This window comes from Falco naumanni, chromosome 10 (genome assembly GCF_017639655.2).
Source record: "Falco naumanni isolate bFalNau1 chromosome 10, bFalNau1.pat, whole genome shotgun sequence".
Lineage (NCBI taxonomy): Eukaryota > Metazoa > Chordata > Aves > Falconiformes > Falconidae > Falco > Falco naumanni.
The window spans coordinates 20,926,395-20,947,776 of record NC_054063.1 but is presented as its reverse complement, the minus strand read 5'-3'; the positions used below and the strand labels follow the sequence as shown (position 1 = coordinate 20,947,776).

At 41.8% G+C, this 21,382-nt stretch overlaps 1 protein-coding gene across 1 annotated transcript; it reads right to left on the bottom strand.

The window, feature by feature from the left end:
- Positions 1 to 147: 147 nt before the first annotated feature.
- Positions 148 to 16,127, bottom strand: LOC121094699 (protein-glutamine gamma-glutamyltransferase 6-like). The gene is made up of 12 exons (XM_040608670.1): positions 15,899 to 16,127; positions 14,837 to 15,076; positions 14,212 to 14,330; positions 12,892 to 13,020; positions 11,494 to 11,671; positions 10,518 to 10,653; positions 8,825 to 8,928; positions 5,799 to 6,041; positions 4,775 to 5,119; positions 3,621 to 3,778; positions 1,787 to 1,920; positions 148 to 600 (listed from the first exon to the last, which is right to left on the bottom strand). Exons 1-12 carry the CDS (start codon positions 16,125 to 16,127, stop codon positions 447 to 449), a joined length of 2,169 nt encoding a protein of 722 aa, XP_040464604.1. The 3' UTR covers positions 148 to 446.
- Between the last annotated feature and the right edge of the window lie 5,255 nt (positions 16,128 to 21,382).

Sequence of the window (21,382 nt, the reverse complement as noted above, 5' to 3'; positions counted from 1 at the left end):
GATAGTATCTTGGCTGTTGCTGAATAAAACTTATATTTGGTGAATATAATTAAATTATAATCATATAATTATGATAAAGATATAAATATGATAAAGCTTATGAAACCAGTGTTTTTTAATGATGTTCCTTGGAAATTTAGCTGCTGTCATGGCTACAGGCTCTAATGTGGAAAACCATCACACTTGATCCTCTCCTTCAAGTGAAATTATATAATCATTTCCACTAGTAATTCTATTCGTGAAGGTCCATAAACCATGTTAGGGAATGAAGAAGATGACGCTGTCTTTACAGTATAGTATATAGTACCTTTTTATTAATTTCTATTCATATGACATCACTTTACTTTGGCTGAGTAGTCTGCATTTCTGTGGTCCCAGTCATAATAATGTACGAACACTGCACCAACCTCATAAACAGACAAAACTGAATGGATGTACAGGTTATATCATTGCACAGGAGCCACATCAAGCATCACAAATCCCTTAATATCTGAAAAATGGATGCAAACCAAGTCCACCTGAAGCTGCCTGGTGCCACTTTTGTAGGGAATGATTTCAAATTGAACTGTTGAGCTCTCCATGGGGGCCATTCTTGCCACGCTAAAAGAGACAATACATTTGTAAGTTCAAGAAGCTGAAAAATTTGTGTGACATATTCTTCAGAGTCCTCAAATCTAAGACAGTATAGGAAGAGTCGGAGTAAGTGGCTGCTGTGTTTGTATGCTCCCGGCACAGGTGGGCATAACCTTCCATGTTCACACCCCCACAGCACTATCCCTGAAGAACTAATCAAGCTGTAATGAATGTGGGAGAATAGTTGCAGTTCTCAACCTGTGATAGAGAATTAGGGTTTGTATCATGAGGGCAAAACGTATTGAGTGCCTGAGGAATAATCAGAAAGGTTATCTTTAGAAGAGCTCAATACAACTGTATGTATTACCCTCAACGCTCACAACCTTTATAGTAATCTATATATGCTCATGCTGTATTTCTGTGTGGTTAATACAATTAATGGTTGATTTTATGTCCATAGTTAGAAATTACTCTTGCCTTTCCAACACAAGGAGAGTGATAGTAGCAGCAGGAAACAGTAAGGGAAAAAGGCCTCTGCTCTAAGGAGGTACTGAAGCTGAGCAATATTGATGCTGGTAAAGCAAGTTAAAAGTGCAAGGTCAGGATCTAGACCTGAATTTTGTATTCAATGTAAGTAAAACCTTAGTGTTTCACATCATTAGTCATCTTTTGCTATGTTTTTTTTTGTTGTCCTCTCACAGTTTCTTAGTGCTAACTCCTCCAGCATAAATAGTTTGGAGACTTTAAAAATGTTTTTAGAATAATAACCATGGAGGAGATGGGAGAACAATTCTTACTGGTATGGTATCAGTGGACACGTTTTTAAAACATTTCATTACAGTATATGTCCTGGCTCTTCAGTAATTTATTATCTGAAGGGAGGAAGTTACCATCACTTTCTGTCTTATCCTTCAAGGTTTTACATTTTTGCCCTTCACATAATTCAGCCACTAACTACAGAACTCTGAGTTACACTCTGTCATTAAAAACGGACCACCTCTCCACTCCTGGAGCATTCTGTAATTCAAAGCCTGGCAAACGAGGTATAAAAAACTCCCAGCTAGTATGTGGAGAGTACTAACATGATGGTATTTTGTCCAAGGTTGGTGCAAACAAAAGTAATGAGGTTGACAATCTTTTTAAAAACCCCCACTTTTATTCCAGATTTCCCACCAAAGTGAATTGACTTATTAGCCAGATAGCATTTACATACTTGATTCTGAGTTGCTCTTTGATCAGGCCACTACCCTCTGCTCTCAGCACACAGTCTGTCACCACTTCAGACAGTGGGTTGGTGAATGTAACCTGCACATCAACAGCCTTGTGTACTACTGTTGGACCAAGGACCTACAGAGAGAAAACATTTTGCTCAGCCGTGTCATTAGTCTCACTTCTTTCTCATGGTTTTACATTCCCATTGCAAACCACTTACCCTCTTAGGATTTCCTGGATGGAAAGAGCCAGAAATTGATACATGTACATGTTTTTGGGCATCAGAGTTCAGGCTTGAATCAGCCATCCAGTGTGGCTGAGAAGGAGTAAAATACTGCAGTATCTACCGTTTAGTCCTAACTTTTTAACTAGGTCAGTATATGGTATTATATATAACACAGTATATGATACTTACCAGAGTGAGAACAGAAGGAAAGCGTTAACTTGACATACATGGCTAACTACTTTAAAGCAGTTTAAGTCAAATTAGCTTAAGTTAGGCCAAATGAAAGGTTTAAGATTAGAAAACATTGGAGGTGTGAGATGGAGGTAAATTGTGGTGTCTCAGGAAAAAAAAGAAAAAAGAAAAAAAAAGAAAGCCAAGTGGCAAATAAAGATATTCATTACCCTATTTTGGCAGAGGTAAAGTGGAATTGGCATATTTGGTTATCCTTGTAGATAATGTAATATTAGTTAACATAATGGAGAACTCCAGCACCCCAATTACATTTCTCTATTATTGGCTGTATGTTTATACAGAAGTTCAATCAACAGAAATATAAGCTGTTCTTGAAACTTAGTCACTGAATTGAAGTAATTTAATTCAGGTGCCTGCCCTATGTAAGTGACTTTCTTATTTGCGTGATACAGCACAGAAGGCTTTTTACAAAGTCTCACTGTAACTTGGTATTCAGAAATCACCAGACCTACAAAAATCCAAACTCTTTATTCCTGTGTATAACCTTGCTTTTCCTGTGTGCTACTGACAGTGTAAGTGTGGTTTGGGATAGCTTACCTAGCCTGGAGGCTCTGAAAGGCTGCAAATTACCGCGCTCCCTGCATGCTGTTTACAGCGCAGTAGGCAGATAGCATTTGATCCCATGTCTGATACAGCATGTGAATGGGCTGAACTGTCCAAAACAAGTTAAACTAGTTGATGTGGATGTGATGGGCCATGCAAACCCAGGATTGTCCCTGGGCACACACAGTGTGTGGTCTTCCCGGTAGACTAAGAATGGCTTTTTACCCATTGTACAGCATTTGCCAGCAGTCAGTCTTAATGAAAAAAAAGCCTCCAGTTCTTATTTATTAATCATGTGAGATGTTACAAGGTGAAAAATGCCACTTTCCCTGATAAGGTGGAACAACTTCCTTGGGTATTAGTTATAATGAGCCTCACAGCCCCAGGCATTACCAGCTAATCAGTGAAGATGTCTTTGGTAAAAATCGGGCTTCCTAAATAAACTGGAAGAGAATGGTCAGGCTTCCCTGACAAAAGTGGAGGCCTACATATGGACTAGATCTCTCTCTGTGTCTCTCTGGAGATATAATCTTACCTTGTAACCCTCGTAACACTGAGAACTTCATCAGTGCCATGTCAGCAAGCACCGGCAAGAATACCATAGCACAGCTGTGCCTTGGAAAGGTTTGCTTTTCCTTAGTGTATTTCATTTAACTTCTGTCGTATGACCTATTACTAGAGCAGCAAGATCAAATCACCCTCAGGCATGATTTCACTTCCCACACTCCTTCCCATGACAAGCAGATGGAATAAGGATTCCAGTTTCTTCTTCTGAACATGCCTCTCTATGGACACAAAGGGGACTAGTTTTTACCTTGATGGTGAGAAAAGGATCCTGAAGTACAATATCCTGCTCTACTAGAAGTGAGGCTCCCTGTTTGGTTTCACAGACAGCAGTCACTAGGATCTTCCTGTCATCCGTCAGAGAGTTTTTGTACTGGGAATAGGAGATCTTGAATGGAATCTCTTTCACTGGAATGGAAATGGAAACATAATTTCCCCATGTTCTTCTTTCTGTGTCTAAGTACCACCTATCTGTATCTGTATTTTAAGGAGCAAGGATGCTATCACCCTGGGGCTGTCCATTTGTGGGTGTTAACAGCCAACAGACAGGAATGATGCTCATAGGTGGCTTCTGCTTACATACACATCAAACACTAAACGATCGGGCAGTTTGGCAGCTGAAACAGTTCTGAGGGTGGATAAGTGTGGCAACCCCTGCTAGTGTGTTTTTCATTTATCTGAAGCTGGGCATTTAATGCTCACAAAGAAGGCAGAATTGGAAAGGTGGGTTGGTTTAAGTGCCCTTGCTGATGCAGCTGTTCAGCCTCTACCTTTAAACGGGTGCATGGTCAGGGTCTTTGTGCCAGTGAGGAAGGCAATGGATCTCAGTACACTGAGAAAAAATGATCATCTACCGCTGGAATGGTGGAAGGAGTACTGATGTGTTGTGTATTAGCTTGAGAGGGTAGTTACATTCATTTGTGCTGCACGTCTCATTTTTCAGCACTGTCCCTACAAAAGCAGGGCAGAGGCCACTACCTGCATGTAGCGTAGCTCTTACTGCAGTCTGTAGGTGCTGTCCTACTGCTGCAAAAGACATAGGCTTATGTTTCCCCATGTAATCTGTCTTTATTCTTTGCTTATGGGGAGCTGGTAGCTGAGTCGTCTCTGGTGTATGTCTCTTAGTTGTTCTTTTTTAGCAAAAAATGTCATAATGTAGAACTAACAGTGGCTGTGCTGTGTCAGACAAAAGGTCACCCAGCTCAGTATCCTTTCTGACAGTGCCCAAAAACAAATGCTTAAGGCAGGGCAAATATATATCTGTCTCTATTCCCCTGAATAGCCTTAACCCCCAACCCAACTGTTTGCAGGTCATGCATTTCTTGAGCCATTCATTATTTCTATGTGATTTGGCCACAAACCAAAGCTACGTCTTGTCCTAAACTGTATTAAAATTAAAATTACCTTCTTTGGATCCAAGTTTAATAGACCTAGACAAGTGCAAAATCTCTGCTTTTGGTTTTCTTGTGTAGAGAATGGCTGAAGCCCTCAGTTTAACCTTTATGGTCTTGAAATCGGAGAGCAAGTTCCTGAGTGCAAAGGTGAGGAGGATATCCTGGCCAATTACAGGAGATGCATCAAGGATCACCTTCCCTGAGATGCTGGGTTTTTGTGCAGGCTGTGTCGTATTTTGCCTCCGTGCTACTGAAGGTCGTCTTCTAGATCTTCTCATTTTGGCCTTTTTTCCAGTGCTTCTCACACCAAGCAGCTTCAGTGCTTTTTTATACACCTGCCTTTCTTTCAGGGATCCTGCTTTGAAAGATAACACAGTCAGAGGTCTCATGCATGCTGGTTATAGTGCAGTGGAGCTGTAAATGCTCTCAGTAAATACAGTTTAGGAGAGTTGAGGAGGGCAAAGATACACGTGAGGAGAAAGTGAGGTCTAACCTAAATGCTAATTATGGCAGAAAAGCAAATGAATATACATGGCCATGAAGGCTGGAAAGTAAAACCTGCCTGTCAGCTTTAGCTGCCTGTTCATGGGTGCCGCTTAGAAATTGTGAGCAGAGGAAAGATAACTGCTGGGAGAGCTCAGTTCTGCATAAGCTGGGGCAATTGCCATCTCCTCTGAAATTATGAAGGGCGATAAAATCCATTTGCAGAAACCCTCACCAAACAACTCTCCAGAATGGCTTATGCTGCACATTGTAAGAGAAATATTCTTAGCAGCTGACCAGAACAGCTGGGACAGAATATTTTGCAATTTACAAGTATCTTTGACTTTGTGTTGAATGCATTAGTATTTCATCAGGGGCCGCAAAGGCCTTATTGAATCACTATCAGCTGATGATGAGTCCTAAAACTTTGAAAATTCACAATTACTTTGCTCCAGAAGTAAAGAAGTTAACTCAGTGCTTGATCCAACAAAGGCCTAAATTCTTTTCACTTCTGACCATCAGTGCCGAGACAACTGTAATAAAGAATTTACCTTCTGGATATTTGTAATTAGCAGTGACATCCACACGGGAATTGGAGCCCACTGCTTTGGTGCTGATAAATTTTCCAATCTTCCTAGTATCAGAATAAATTCTCTCTTTTCTTTTGTTGCTATAGTGAATCCAAGTAACATAGTCAGCATTCACTGCTGCAAACACAAATGAGCTGTCATAATCCAGGTTCACATCCCCTTCCTTAATGGCTTTGGTGGAGGCAGGGCCACACTGATATATGCCTATATTAGAGAAAGGGAGAAGTTAAATGACCACCTGTTGCGAAAGAATGCAAATCCTCATGCTGACAGCAAGAGGGAGAGGTAGTCACTCCGAAGACGTGTTTGGATAAAGTGTGTTGTTTCTATATCAGTGCATTATGGTAACAGCATGTCCAGAGAATCCACGAGCATTTTCTATCAAAAGGCAGGAGCAGACGGGAGGTTGTAAGGCTACTAAGGTGTAGGGAGAGCTAGCGCTTATTATGATGTGTGCTCTGTGAAATGTTCTAACCCTCCAGAGCTTGCAAGGCTGTATGCTAAGCTGACTAGTGAGAGGAGATGGTGGGGGTCAAGTCAGAAGTACAATCAGACTTAGGAGATGTGAGTCATCAATGCTGTATGTACATTGAGAAGAGCCAGGAAGCTAATTCTGATAAACTTAGTAGTGAGGAATGAGAAGCAGTTTATCTGGAGTTTGATGGGTTTTAAATTGCCAGATAAAGGATTTTTTTGACGGAGGTCATCAAACTAGATCAAGGAAGTTGTGTCAGTGTTGCCTGGCTGAACAGAGAGCTTTGGCTGGAACTCGGGGCAAAACCAAGCATTTACCACCTTTGGAAGAAGGGACAGGCAACTCTGGGGGACTATAAAGAAGTCACGAGGCTGTGCAGGGCGAAGATTAGAGAGGTGGAAGCCCAGCTGGAACTCAGGTTGGCCACTGCAGTAAGAGAGAACAAAAAATGTTTGTAGAAATGCATCATAAACAGAAGGAGGGCCAAGGATAATCTTCATCCTTTATTGGATGGGGCGGGGGGGAACACTGGCACAAAGGACGAGGAGAAGGCTGAGGTACTTCATGCTTTCTTTGCCTCCATGTTTAATAGTAAGGCCAGCTTCTCTCTCGGTACCCAGCCCCTGAGCTCGAAGACAGGGATGAGGAGCAGCAGAATAAAGTCCTCACAGTCCAGGAGGAAACGGTCAGTGACCTGCTGCTCCACTGAGACATCTATGGGACTGGATGGGATCCACCCGAGGTACTGAGGGAGTTGGCGGAGGAGCTCGCCAAGCTGCTCTCCATAATTTATCAAGTCCTGGCTAACTGGGGAGGTCCCAGAAGACTGGGGGTTATCCATCTACAAGAAGCAAAGGGAGGAGGATCTGGGGAACTACAGGCCTCTTAACCTGACCTCAGTGCCAGGGAATGTTATTGAGCAGATCATCCTGAGCACCATCACATGGCATGTAAAGGACAGCCAGGGGATCAGGCCCAGCCAGTATGGGTTTATGAAAGGCAGGTCCTGCCTGACAAACCTGATCTCCTTCTGTGTCAAGGTGACCTGCCTAGTGGATGAGGGAAAGGCTGTGGATGTTGTCTACCTGGGCCTTAGTAAAGCCTTTGACACCATCTCCCACAGCATCTCCTGGAGACACGGGCTGCTCATGGCTGGGATGGGTGTGCTCTACACTGGGTTAAAAGCTGGCTGGACGGCCGGGCCCAAAGCATGGTGGGGAATGGAGTCACATCCCACTGGTGGCCGGTCACAGGTGGTGTTCCCCAGGGCTCAGTGCTGAGGCCAGCCCTGTTTAATGTTTTTATTGACTATCTGGATGAGGGGATCGAGTGCACCCTCAGCAGCAGGCGACACCAGGTTGGGGGGAGTGTCGATCTTTCTGAGGGCAGGAAGGCTCTGCAGAGAGATCTGGACAGGCTGGACCAACAGGCCAAGGCCAGTTGTATGAAGTTCAACAAGGCTTGATCCTGGGTCCTTCGTTTGGGGCACAACAACCCCACGCAGCACTGCAGGCTTGGGGAGGAGTGGCTGGGAAGCTGCCCAGCAGGAAAGGACTGGGGGTGCTGCTAGACAGTCAGCTGGACATGAGCTGGAAGTGTGCCCAGGTGGCCAAGAAGGCCAACAGCATCCTGGCTTGTATCCAAAACAGTGTGGCCAGTGGGACCAGGGCAGTGATTGTCCCCCGTTACTTGGCACTGGTGAGGCCACACCTCGAATCCTGGGTTCAGTTTCAAACCCCTCACTGCAAGAGGGATGCAGAGGTGCTGGAGTGTGTCCAGAGCCAGGCAATGGGGCTGGAGCACAAGTCTGATGGGGAGCAGCTGAGGGCACTAGCGGTCTTTAGTCCAGAGAGGAGGAGGCTCAGGGGGCACCTTACTGATCTCTAGAACAACCTGACAGGGGCTGTAAGCAGGGGGTGTCGGTCTCTTCTCCCAAGTAACAAGCAACAGGACAAGAGGAAATGGCCTCAAGTTACTCCGGGGGAGGTTTATATTGGATATTAGGAAAATTTCTTCACTGAAGGGTGGTCAAGCATTGGAAAGGACTGCCCAGGGACGTGGTGGGATCACCACCCCTAGGAGTATTTAAAAAACACATAGATGCGGCACTTAGGGACATGGTTCGGTGGTGGACTTGGCAGTCCTGGGTTAATCATTCAACTTGATGTTCTCAAAGATCTTTTCCAACCTAAATGATTCTCTGATTCGATGATTTATGAATCTGTGTAACGTTAGGAGCTAAGACAAGCAAGGGTGAGATAAGTGAACTTAAGATGTGCTATATTTCTGGAGGTAGAGGATCAGAAAAAGTAAGAATTTACATGCTGGTAGGCAATCCTGAGGCTGGCAGAAAAGCAGCCTACTGGAGACTGATGTGGGTATTGCTTTTCATGTGCACCTGAATCAATGCTACATCTGCTGGGAGTAGATAGAAGAAGGTTGTCCCGCAATTTCAGTAACAATCTTTAGGAATAACAGTGCCTACAGCTTTTTATATTTACAACAGTGTTACCTTTACTTGTTTCCTGGGGCGTTGCATCCAGAACCTGCCATCCATCATAAAAAGAGCCAAGATCTCTTCTAATGAACCAGCTTTCATTCCAGACATGGAAATTCCTGTAAGAGAGGCAGAATAGGGAATCCCTGATTCATACAGTTAATTTTATATTGAAAGATTTGATACATTTCTGGTGCAATGCAAGAAATAACGCTAGTTGAGTGAATGAAAACTGTGGAGAGACCAGCTGCTGACTCCTTTCCTGAGTACCTCTTTCCCCTTCTTTGCCAGCTTTTAATGTTCAGATGTCTGAGAAGTGTTGAGATCTTATGAAAAAAACGATGTTAGAAGGAAGATAAATTTATTGCAGAGTCAAGTATTCCAAAACAACATACTGTACAGTCCGAGGTCTCCTGTGCATGTAGTGCTATCTGTTGGTATTTAATTCACAGTTGCTTTCTAATGAAACAGAGCAAGGTCTTAAAAAGATTAGTCAGGATGAGTTTGGTACAATGCTCTGGGTGATGCTCTGCTTGTGTTGAGATAAGATAGAGACTGGCATGGCCTGTTCCATTCCACTGACAATGTAAAAGTAAAGGAATGTACTCTGAATAATTAGAAAATATAAGGTGGGCACCTGAAGGAGATCAGGAGACCATGAGTCAGGAGATCACTGAACAAAGAAAGCTGAAAAGTTTAAGCAAGGAAGAAGATCGAGTGACCCCCAAGAGTGAGGCCAAAGAATGGAACGGCCACCCAAAAATCCCCCCCAAAAGATGATTCTAGAAGACTCCACCTCAAGCTCCGGCTGAACCCCACCTGTTATGAATATGATGATTAGATGTTGAAATCAAATGAATATGTATGTAAAGATGCTGCAACCTCTCACGTAAACAGTATAAATTACCTGATTTTTCACTGAAAACTTTGGAGCTAGTTTGTACGGTGCGAACTGGCTAGCTCCCCAATGTTGCATGAAATAATTACCTTTGCTGCTTAAAGACAAAATTGGTCTCTGAGCAGTTACTGTGTGCCGTTTTGGCATCACTACTTCGTGTCACCCTTGTCCCATTCAGTCCACATGGTAGGGTGTTTGGTGGCTGGAACACTGATGCATGCAGTACAACACACATGTGCGGGCAGTGTGCAATTGTTTGTCAAAAGCACATTTTTAACAGCTTCTCTGAGGTGAGAGAAACAGCATGTTCTTCCTAAGGGGTGGAATGGATTTTTTTTCAGCTGCATTAAACTTACTATCTTTACTTTACTAACCTTTCAGTATTGTGCAGGGGATCTATAAAGGTAATCATGAAAGACTGAGACAATCAACAGCGCGTAGCACAGAAGCTGGGTCTAAAACTTCTGGGCTTCTGCTCTAGGCATCAAGGGACAAGCTGATACAATTTTGGGGCAAGAGGTTAATCACACTTTAAACTTTTTTGGAAAAACGTAAACTTTCATACAGTAGAGACGAAATTAACAATTGTATTTTCAAATTATATGTTGAATAGCAGTGGTAAAAAGTATCTCCTCTGTTAATTCTTCAGAATGATGAAACTGACTCCATATTGCAACAGCCTGCTCTGTTGATTCTTTGGTATGGGGTTTTATATCGCCAGGAGCATGGGGCTGGGATTACATTTCAGGAGCATGATCTTTTAATTAGAGGAGAATATAATGGAAGAGATATTAAGAAAAAAATGTTTACCACACACTGTCTTCAGTGAAGTGCAGAGTCTTTCCAGAAATGTCAATGTACTTATCAATACTCAGATTTATATTCCTGTCATGGGCAGAGTTGAAGTTTGTAATAACACGAGTAGGTATTCCCAAGGATCTCAGAACTGCAATACAGAATACCATTAAAGTGCTGTAAACCTATTTTACAGATATTTAGAAAGTATTTTTTGTTTTTCTTGGCAAAGCAGGCTAGTGTATATGTTTTCAGTGGGGAAACAAACCCTCAGAAACTTTCCTCTGAGATACGACGCAAGTCACAGTCCTTGTGCACAATTGCTTAGAAAACAGTTCCACTCACACGACACTCTTAGCTGCCGTGTTCTTTTAACGATTAGTTAGATTCATCTATTTATTTTAATCTTTCATTCTTCATCCTGTTCTCTCTCCCATTTTCTCCCTATGTTTGTTTCTCTGTTACGTGCTTCTTTTTCCTCTTCCTCTCAGACACACCTCTCGATTGCATTATTTTTCCTTTGTATTTTCCCCAAAGTGACTCTTGTCTCTCAGAGCAGCTCTGAATGTAAACTGCTAGGATGAAATGCTTTTCCTGACTTGCAGCTCCCCTTACAGGTCCTCAGAATTGTAATTTGGTTTTGTGTCAACAGTAGACAAGATAAAACAGTGGAAAAGTGGCATTGTGAGGAGACTTACAAGACCACTGGTTTTCTTTGAATCCTAGCTTTGAAACAGGAAAGCTTGCTCTTTTCACGAGCCCAGCCTGGAAAACTGCCTTTGCATTTTGTTTGATGACTCACAAACTGGGATGCAATGTTGCAACCTATGGCTGTTTAAAATAGAAGAAAATCTTCATGCATGGAGAGTGTAGATTCTTCACTCTCTCTGTCAAAGCTGAAACAGCTTCAACAATAACATCTAAGAGTTAAACCCAAAGAAATTCTAGTAAGCTTCCTTTCTGATAGCATTCTTCATCCCTTCATGTGTACCTGTGCACATGACTCCTGCAAAGACCCAGCACTGGCCATACCGGACTGGTTTGTATCTCCCCCTGTACCACTTTCGAAGGATGGTCACGCTTCCACTCCACTGCAAGGGGTTGGTTCCTGAGCGGTACTTTCCATTCCACTTCCCTTCCACTACTCCTTTTTCATCATTGCTGTTAACCTGAAAGAGACTTTCTCATGAGAGAAGTGAAATTTTTACAGAGAAAGGGAGAGCAGAAAATAGGCAGAAACGACCCTGTTTGTACCACTGTTCTCATTGGCTGAGTGGTGGGACATAGTATTTGCACCTTAGATAGAATTTTGACTACTCAAGTGCAAGAGCTGGATCAACAAGTGCAAGATCAGGTTGTAGAGTCTGATGATTCAAAACTGCCTTGCTTTTCAGTACAGATGTTCCCAAACATACTGACTGCCAGCCTATTTAAATTTTGTTTCATTGACTGATTTCACCTCCTTGTATGTCATGATACTGTTACGCTGTGTATTCAGTATTGGTTCACGTTCTCAAGTGATTTCTATGGAACCCTTAACAAGTATGTATTTTCTCTGAATGTGCATTTGTTGCAAATGTGCATATAGTACATATAGCTTGCTCAAACTTGTTGGATGTGCTTGCATGTATTTGTGCACATCTGTTTTAGAGGCCTGTGTCATGTATGGTTGTACATAAATTAGTTCTTTTTTCATAATTTCTTTTTCTTAATTATTTATACGTTTAGTAATTTTGTACATCTGAGTTATTTACTTCAGGTTGAAGCTGATACTGTCTAAAGTGAGTGCTGTCTAAAATGGTGAAAAGGATCACAGCTACAAAGGAGGAATCTCAGATAAGGGATGTGGTAAAGCATGTATTATTCATAAAATGGAAAACTTTTCAGTTGCCCAGTTGTGCATTTAGGTGTTTGTGAGGATGGTGGGGTGTGAGACGATGTAACTATTTGTTGAAGGGAATGCATGCAGGCCCCACTGAACGAATCCCCCTTAAGTGAAGAATACTAACTACACACATTAAATGGAGCTATACCAGCACTGGTCTTCCAAAATATTTCATGCTTCTCTTGGTGTTTGAAAAACTTAGCAAATGATTTCAGAATGGACACAAGCTTTCCAAATTAGTGAAAAGATCTAATGGACTGAAAATCTGTTAGGAAAATACATCTGAGATTCATTGCTCCCCAAAAGTTCTTGGGAACATTCCTTCAGTTATAATCAAGATTTTGGGAAGAATATAAATTAAATTTTTCGTGTGTTTTCCTTTGAGATTAATTCTCAATTTTACCTTAGTTAGCTACACCTACGCAACATCGAGGTATCACAATAAAGTACTGGGGGTTTTGTTAGTAGGCTCATTGTACAGCTGTAACTAATTGATCAATTTACCATAGCACTGATAACCCTGCTCACATAGACAGGATTGTTTCGGTTGGATACATCAAGAGCTGGATCTTGGCGGTGGTTCAGGCTTCGATCCAGTATAGCCAGAGAGATATCAAGAATATCCTCTTCAAACTGAAATCAAAACAAGCAATATGTTAAAGGATAATTTAATAAATAAACCCAAGGATAAACTCCCCCCTACTTCCTTTCTTCTAGCACAATAGGATCATGTTGGTAATATAGGCGTCTTCTATACCGTTGAAGAACATAGGGCCAAAAAGAAGGCATATGCAGTAGGCTGCTGACTCTCCATAGTATTTTAAGGACAGCATGTTTATGGGCATGGTTTGGGGCCATAGCTACCAGCATTTATGGAGACATTACATGGCCTGGTGGAAGGGACAAGACCACTCGAGGTCTGGTTCAGCAGGCTTTGCACCCTCCCACATCCTGCCATGCCCCTGTGGGTGCCCTTCTGTTACGAAAACTTCACTGGTGGGCTGCCTTCGCCTTATGTCAGATAATCTGAACTGAAAGAAACCCACAAAAATAATGATTGTGGATTAGGGTCACAGAGACACTGTGTTGGGCCCAGAGAATGCCAAAGTGCTATGCTGTGTATGGATGTGGTCAGGCAGGGATGCTCCTTGACCTCTGGGACAGAAAGCAGATCTGGCCTTGTTTCATTTGTTAGTGTAAAAGTAGCCACAGTGATCCAGAGGGTTAATAGAAATGCCGTCTGTGGCACTGCTGATGCAGCTGTAAGGCAGGAAGTGGTCAGGAATGGCTTTGACTGGCCCAACAAGTTGCAGGATAGTCGTGTGGCTGCAGAGGGGCTGTAGTTATGATGGTATTCGTAGTAGTTCTGCATAGAATGCCAAACCTGATTTTCAAAAATTCCAACCTGAGTTGTTTCAGTTGAGTGGGATATTCTTTTAGTGTCTTCTGCCCCATTACTTAACCAACTGTGTTAATATTTAGCTGTAGTAGCCTCGCAATACCTAGAGGTTAATACTGGAATAGCTTCCTTTGCCCCTTACAACGGTCGAGAAACAAGCCGAATTTTGCCAGTTTGTGTAATAGGCAAAAGAAAACTAAAACTGTGCTTTGTTTCTTTTATTTCTGTATTAGCAAGTGCCAGACAGGGGAAATGGCCCTGATGCTGTGGTAATGTATTGATGTGAGACATGTATCTGCAAGAAAATCACAGGTGAGAGAGGAATACTTGAACTCTTATACTATGAGATAATGATTCCCTTCCCTCCAGAGCCTATTTACCCAGTATTCTTACTTTCAAGTTCTGAAATAGGTGATGTTGTTTACCTGTCCGTAGTTCCAAGCTTCTTGTTGAATATATTTTTCCAGTCCCTGAAATATGATTCCACTGTCATTCAGGACGTACTCCTGTCGCTCCTTTGCGTTAGCCATAAAGACATCATCATCTACAAGCAGAGTGAGACATGCTGGCTTAAAGGAACGTTGTTTTGCTGTAATTGAAAATCTCACTTCGAGGGGAGTTCTAGGGAACAGCTCAGGCTGCCTATGAATCCAGGCTTAGGGCTCCCTGCTATACGTCTGTGATCATTTAGAGAGGGAATAAAATAAACACAAAGTCCCTTTGAGGGGAACGGACTATGCTCCTGCTCCTGTCCTTTCGCTAATCTCAGTATGTGTCTTATTGGTAGGTATTGCTTGGTTTACAACTGAATGCAAGTATCTGAGGGAAAAAAGTTACAGAATAAGTATTTGGAATATTTCCTGCCTCCTATTTCTTATTGTACAAGCAAGAGGCTGGATCTTTGATGTACAGCAGCACTGAAGAAGGGGCAAAAACTTGGTCCTTGATGTTAAGCACAAAAAATATCTGTTTATAGCTGTGACTGTCAGGTACTGTGACACCCAGATTTCCTGTCTGAAACAAAGAGTTATTTGATACATCAAAACATACTTGGACACCAGGGATTGAAAAGTAGCACAAACTGGCCCAGGAGCGTTGAAGAGACCTTGTTCCCCGAAACAATTTGGAGTTTGAGTTTGTATCGTCCAATGACAGCATTGGCTGGGCTGGATATTGCGAGGTTCATGCAGCCAGGCTCACTGGGCTCCAGCACGGCGCTCCAGCCACTGGCACTCTCCTCAGAAAGGTTAAATACGACCTTGGTCTGCTGAGACTCTGTTGGAGATGGTCCTGCCAGAGGGAACAGGGACAGCAATTCTGAGTGACAGCTGGGGGTGACAAACGTGGGGTCAGTGATGATCTCAATTCCACATTTTTTTAATGACTTCATTGAAAGATTGTGGTTTATCAGATCAAATGCTTGTTCAACATAAACTAGCTGTGCTCCAGTCCATAGAATCGTACGGTGCAGCCCTCTGTATTACGTGCGTGGCCCAGCAAGTGTGCCCGTAATCACTCTAGACAAGTGAGGAGGCAAGCCCTGGCAGTTCAAAAATACGTAGGGAGGATGGGCCACACATTTTAATACATGTTTCATTAGGAGTTAGTAGCTGCCTAGAGAATTCTTTGGAGAAGCCTTTTGGGAAGATGCAGGTAAGAGTCTCATGAATGGGGTCGTGTAGACTGTCCTAGCAATAGGGAACACATGGAGTTAATCAAGGGGAGTTTAAACAGGTGAAATAGAGAGTCAGGAGAGGAGATATATGGGGGATGATGTTCTGTGAGGTAGAGTTTCAAAATATTCAGGGACTATGGAATGAAGATAACTTGCAGTGTAGCAGGTAGGTCCTTAGGACCAGAGATGCAGGCTTGTTTTTAGAATGAGGATGGTCTGCACCTTTCTGTTAATCACTACCTTGACTGTCTATTGCATTAAGGTACAGATTGAACTTTAAAATAGGAGTTCCTAAGCCTAAAAGGACAATGAATCCTGAATGATACAGGAAAAAGCTTAACAATTCAAGAATGGACCATGTGGAGCTGCCAGGCACTGGTGTTTCGGAGCTGAAGTGACTTGGATGCAAGGTGAGTGCTGTGCCATGGGGAAATTACCTGTGCTTGCAATAAAGCTGAGGTTGTCCCAAGCCTGCGCTGTTGTTTGGAGGTTTAGAGTGATGTTGAAGGCCTGTCCTCTCCTCAAGATTGCTTCTGTGCTGCTGTAATCAGAGGTGTGGTGTGCAGCTTTATTCAGTTTGGGGTGCCAATTGACATTTTCTATTTTCAGGGCTAGAAAGACACAAGGCAAGTCAATTAAAAACACTGTTCCTTCAAACTTGTACATCTCTTCAGCTTGTCTATTGTAGTAATTTTATTATATTTATGTATAGCTGGAGTTACATGCCCTAGGAAAACAGAGAAATCCACTGTTGTTAAAAATTGCAAGATAAACAACTTGGAGGAGCAGCTAAAATATTTTACCTTCAGGCATCTTTCAGAGACAGAAAGAACACCCATTCAGATAATTAATCTTTGATTCATCTTTCATTTTAAAAATAAATAAATAAACCCCCTATGGTATTTAGATTAAAGTTTGAAGAGACTGTTATGTTCCACCATGTTCCTGCTCTTTCTGTGGGGATCCCAGAATGCTTTACAGATGTACAGAAAAAACTATTAAAACTCTCACGAGCAAGTGCATGCCTGATCCTGGGAACGCTGTATGACAGATGATGGATAGAAGGCTAGTATCTTCACTGTCAAACTTGCCCATTATCTTCTCACCTTTCTTGTATCTCAGTTAATTTACAGTCTTTTTCTTGAAGCTGGGTGTTATTGCACGCTCTCTTGGAAAAAGATAACAGCAGAGGATGAACAATGGGATTGAGTGATATATCTTGAGGTGGTGCTATGGGTTGCTCTACTGTATTGTGATAGGTTCCTACTATTGAAAATGGCATACTGAAGCACAGATTATGAAAGCTTTCAACATTTCTTTTTCCTCTATCAGTTAAACAACAGCAACAAAGCAAAACAAAGTCTAAAAAAATAGAGATCCCTCTATGGACACGTGTTTGAGAAGTGCTCTTCCCCAGTATGATATTCCAGAGGAATTTCACTTGAAGGAGATTTCCTACCACAACTAGAGCATGTTAACCCTTTGCAGACTAATAGTGCTGTAAGCAACACTTCCATCATTTCACTGAACTATGATACAGGTCTTGGATAGCAGCACCTTGAGTCACTTAGAATGAGGTTGATTTCTGAGGGAGTCTGTGTGGTTCTACTATAGAAATAGAGGGGGTGGGGTTTGAGTTTTCTGCTGTGTTTGCAGCACAGAATTATATTCTGTGAAGTCTTGATGTCATAACTGTACTCTTTTATCATCTCTTTGGAAGAAATGTGAACGTACACATGCAGTTCTAAGGCTGCAGTTAGGGTCTGGAGCAAGTTGCTTTCCTGTAGTCTGTGAGCATAAACATGTTTCAGTGTTTCCAGTTAAGTGAAGGATCTTGTTTCAGATATGTCACCTGGAGAAAAATAAATTCCATTGGTAGGAGCGTGATGTTTGAGTCTCATAATGTAACATGCCTAGAAAGTTTCTCGCTTGCACCATCACTTTGTTTTCCTGACTTAAATATGTGTTACTGAAAAGGACCTACACAACACAGCATTCCTAACAGCAAGTCCTCTAACTTAAGAGTGAATTAGAATGTGTTTCTGAAGGACACTTGGGTTCAGAGTTTGAAAAGAAGTCAGCCTTGCAGCACTTTACCCATGTATATCCTACCACTGTGTATCCCGAACTGTGCAAGTTAAATGTCCAGGCTCATCAGGGCAGGGAGCATGCATGTCGTTACTTGTGCAGCAATAACTAAGAGCATTTTGCATGTCTGCAAATAAAAATGTAGCACATATAGGGCTTAATAGCAACTGAGCCACGGGTGTGATACTAGTGAGACTCTGACTTTTAAGGAGCTAAGCCTTTCAGAGTGGAGTATCACAGGCGAAGCCAGATGTACAACAGAGTAAGAGGGGACACCTGGAGAAGTAGGAAAGAAAAGCAGTGGCTAGCATTGGTTAGCTCTGAGAAGTTACTGCATCAATAGTTCGGTTTGCTCTGTGAAGTCTGTAGTTATGTAGGCATTTCTAGTGAATATGGGCGGGAGATCAGCAAAACCCAATTTATGTATCTGGGGCAAAAGCACAATAAAGCCTGATACCAGTCTTTTGTTAATGTGTACTTCAGATTTCTCCTTGTTTTCATCTTCACGATTTCAATTTGAATCTTACAATTTCTTTTTCTGCTTTCAGTATCTCTGTGTTGGAAGAACATATTTTCTGTGTTGGAAGAACATATTTTCAGTTATCTTGTCAATGTACAATTGGACAAACTTCTAAAAACTTGTTTGGATGTTTATCCTGTAATGGATAGACATTAGGAGCATGCTCATAAGCAAAACCCTACATTATCTGTGATCACCGCTGAAAATGCTGAGCGTTATGCATACAGGGTTCTTGCCTCTGACAGAAAACTGAAGCTATAACAGGAAAATTCTTAGGCTAAATTTTAGATAGACTCTCTATGTGCAGGTATATTATATGACACCTCTTTCAAACTAGAGATCTTTCCAACCAGCAGGAGAGTGAGAGCAAGTACAATATAACACATAGACACTGGGACTGCACTTCGACAAAGCAGCATGCAGGCTAACATAGCCACTCTGTAGGGAGCCAACACAGGTGCCCAGAGGCCATAAAGTGACCTGTCTGAGGCCAGACATCAGTTTGATTTTAGGGAGAAATTAGAACCTGGGACTTCCATGTGGCAGTTTGATGCCCAAATCACGAGCCAACAGTGTTGATTAGGTGGCTGCAAAAGCACTGTATAGAATAATGAATTAATATGATAGAAAAATATTTCCTTACTCTATTTTTCTGTTATAGGTAAAAAGACTATGTTCAAGAACCATGATACTTTAAAAAAAGAAGAAAAAAAAAAAAAAAGAAAATCAGTTCTCGTCGAATAACCCGTAAATGCATTTAACTTAAATAGGGCTAGATTTCCAAGAGAACAACTAGATATAATTTATCCTGTTTCCTCAGCAAGTGTCACTCATCTCTTTTGGAAAAATGATGTCTGGAGCAACCAGGCTGGTTTTAACTTACCTGCCATAAGGTTTCTTTCTTCTTTTCCACACTTGTGTGTAGTTCAGGTTATAGATTCAAAAGTATGCCAGAACACTCTGAATCCTCTTCCACCAGCATCAGTAACAAAAGTCTTAGGACTCTTCAGTACGTAAGCTAGAGTTTATACAAGCTGGGTGTGACCTGTGGTTGCTAGTTACTGTTTTTGTAGTAATGACCTATGTGAGCATCTACTTATGATTGCTTTAATTACACAATCTTGTATCCAATTATGCTTATTTAAAACTGGTGAATGGCTGAGGAAATATGATAAACAGTATCCGGGTATCTTAACTACTAAGAAAGGAAAACATCCCAAATTTGATCTAACAAAAGAAATACAGCCTTAAATAGACAGGAGGAACTTATTTTTGGGTGGTTTGTGTCTGTTTAGGTTTTTGGAGACTGTTACAGAGGGCAGGTATAGACAAATATACATATTGTATAATATGGATGTATGGGACATGCAGTGATCTAAGTAGATTTGTAATGTTAGTCTTACTGTCACTCAGTAGCATAGCTTAAATCACTTTTTTTTTTCTTAAGGCATGTCTACCTGAAGATCTTTCACATCATTGCATATAATTTGTCCTTTCCTAGAAGCAGAATTGTGACGTTCCCATTATCTGTTCCTGACATGATTACCTATGATATGCATTTCTTACGTAAGAAGCAATAATGCCACTGGGAGGACATTGTTATGCATTCACCTGTGCATCAGGGAGTCTTATTGAGTAAAGAGGAGTGTTTAGTGGCTGGCTCTCCTTTTAATAATTTTACATTATGGTTTGGCATTTGTAATACATGTGTGTAGTATCTCTGTAGTTGTTCAGCATGGCGTCTTCAGTTGGGCTCTGGAGGAAGTCACAGAGCTGTTCTTCTGGTGTAAGCCCTGCCCACTCTAATTATAGATACTCTCTTCTCCCTCATCCAGTGTCACAACGTACCTAGAAACGTGCCCTGCCAATTTGTCCTGAGAGGACGTTGCATGCTGTTCTGAACTCTGTGGGCTGTGACAGAGGAGTGAGGGGCAAAGGGGTGATCCCTCGTATCACTCACCTCCATGTGTCTACATTGCACCTTTTTTTGTCTGTTGCTGTTTTCTGTTTTGTTTCCACATTGATAATAAGATTGCCAGCAATCAAAAAGGGAAATTAATTACCTGCAGCTTAAATTTGTTTACGAAAAAGGAGTCTAAAGTTCTTCTTATGGTTTCTTGTGTAACTTTTTTGGTAAGAATTTGTGATCCTATCTGGATGCATCAGACTCTCCGAGATATTATCACCCACCAGGTAAAAGATGTCCATATTGAACTCCTGACAGCTCTGTGGTTCAGAATTTTGGCCTTACTGATTTTGCTTTAAACATCTTATAAGTCAGAAAGCAAATCTAAATCTTCAGGCTTAGCAGAGCTGTCTGTACACCAATATCGTCTCGCCCTAACCCTGGCCAGGTGGTTACTGTGCCCTAGCAGTCACTAGCTTTCATAGTAGTCCCTGGAGAGTCTACCTTGCGGGGAGTGATGGAGAAGCCCTGAGGCTCCCTGAAAGCACATTACAGGTGAGAGCTGGTACCTGGTGTTGTTAGGGTTGGAAGCCTGCAAAAGGTAAATGCTGTGACAGAGGTGGGCAGTAGGGGCTGCCTATGGATGAGTTACATTGGGAAGGTTTGAAGACAAATGTGTCCCTTGTCTCCGGTGACCTTACGCTGGTGGGCAAGAAGCATTAGTTAGCTTGTGTGGCCGGACTTCTGTATTAATGCAAGATTCTCCCCATGCTTCATGGTACTTGGGACTCTGTCATGTTACACAGGAATAAAGTTACTGATTTGAATACATGCCCATGTTGCCTGGTCACAGGCTGCAGAGATATTGTCATGGACCCCAAATGTTGCTTTTTTCCTCCCCATTCACAGCACTGTAGGTGTCACAAAATGCAGAAATTAAATGAACAATGGAGGAAATGTTCTGCTTCTTAGGCAAGAAGCTTATGAAATTATGGAAAAAGAACTTTCCTTAATCTTGTGATTTCTTATAATATTTCCACGGAATGTACAAATCATTACAAAAGAATAGTTATATGAATAATTTTTTTTTATTGCTGACAATTAGAATGTGGTTGAGAAGAGACTGTATTGTCTGATGGAAAGGTCAAAACCAGGAGCTTAACACAATGAGATCTGATAAAACAGTGAAACTATTTCTACAAGGAAGGGGCTTCATTTTTCTAGATAAGAGGACACAAAAAGGAATACAATTAGAGACTAAATAATTAAGCACCGTGAAAGCAGGAGACTTGACTCTATTGCAATGTAAGAGGTCACCATTTTTTGTGGAAAGTTTCTTGCTGTCATCTCTCTCCTAGAGGAGAATGTCTTGCTGTGTTAATGCTGAAATGGGAGATTGATTCCATC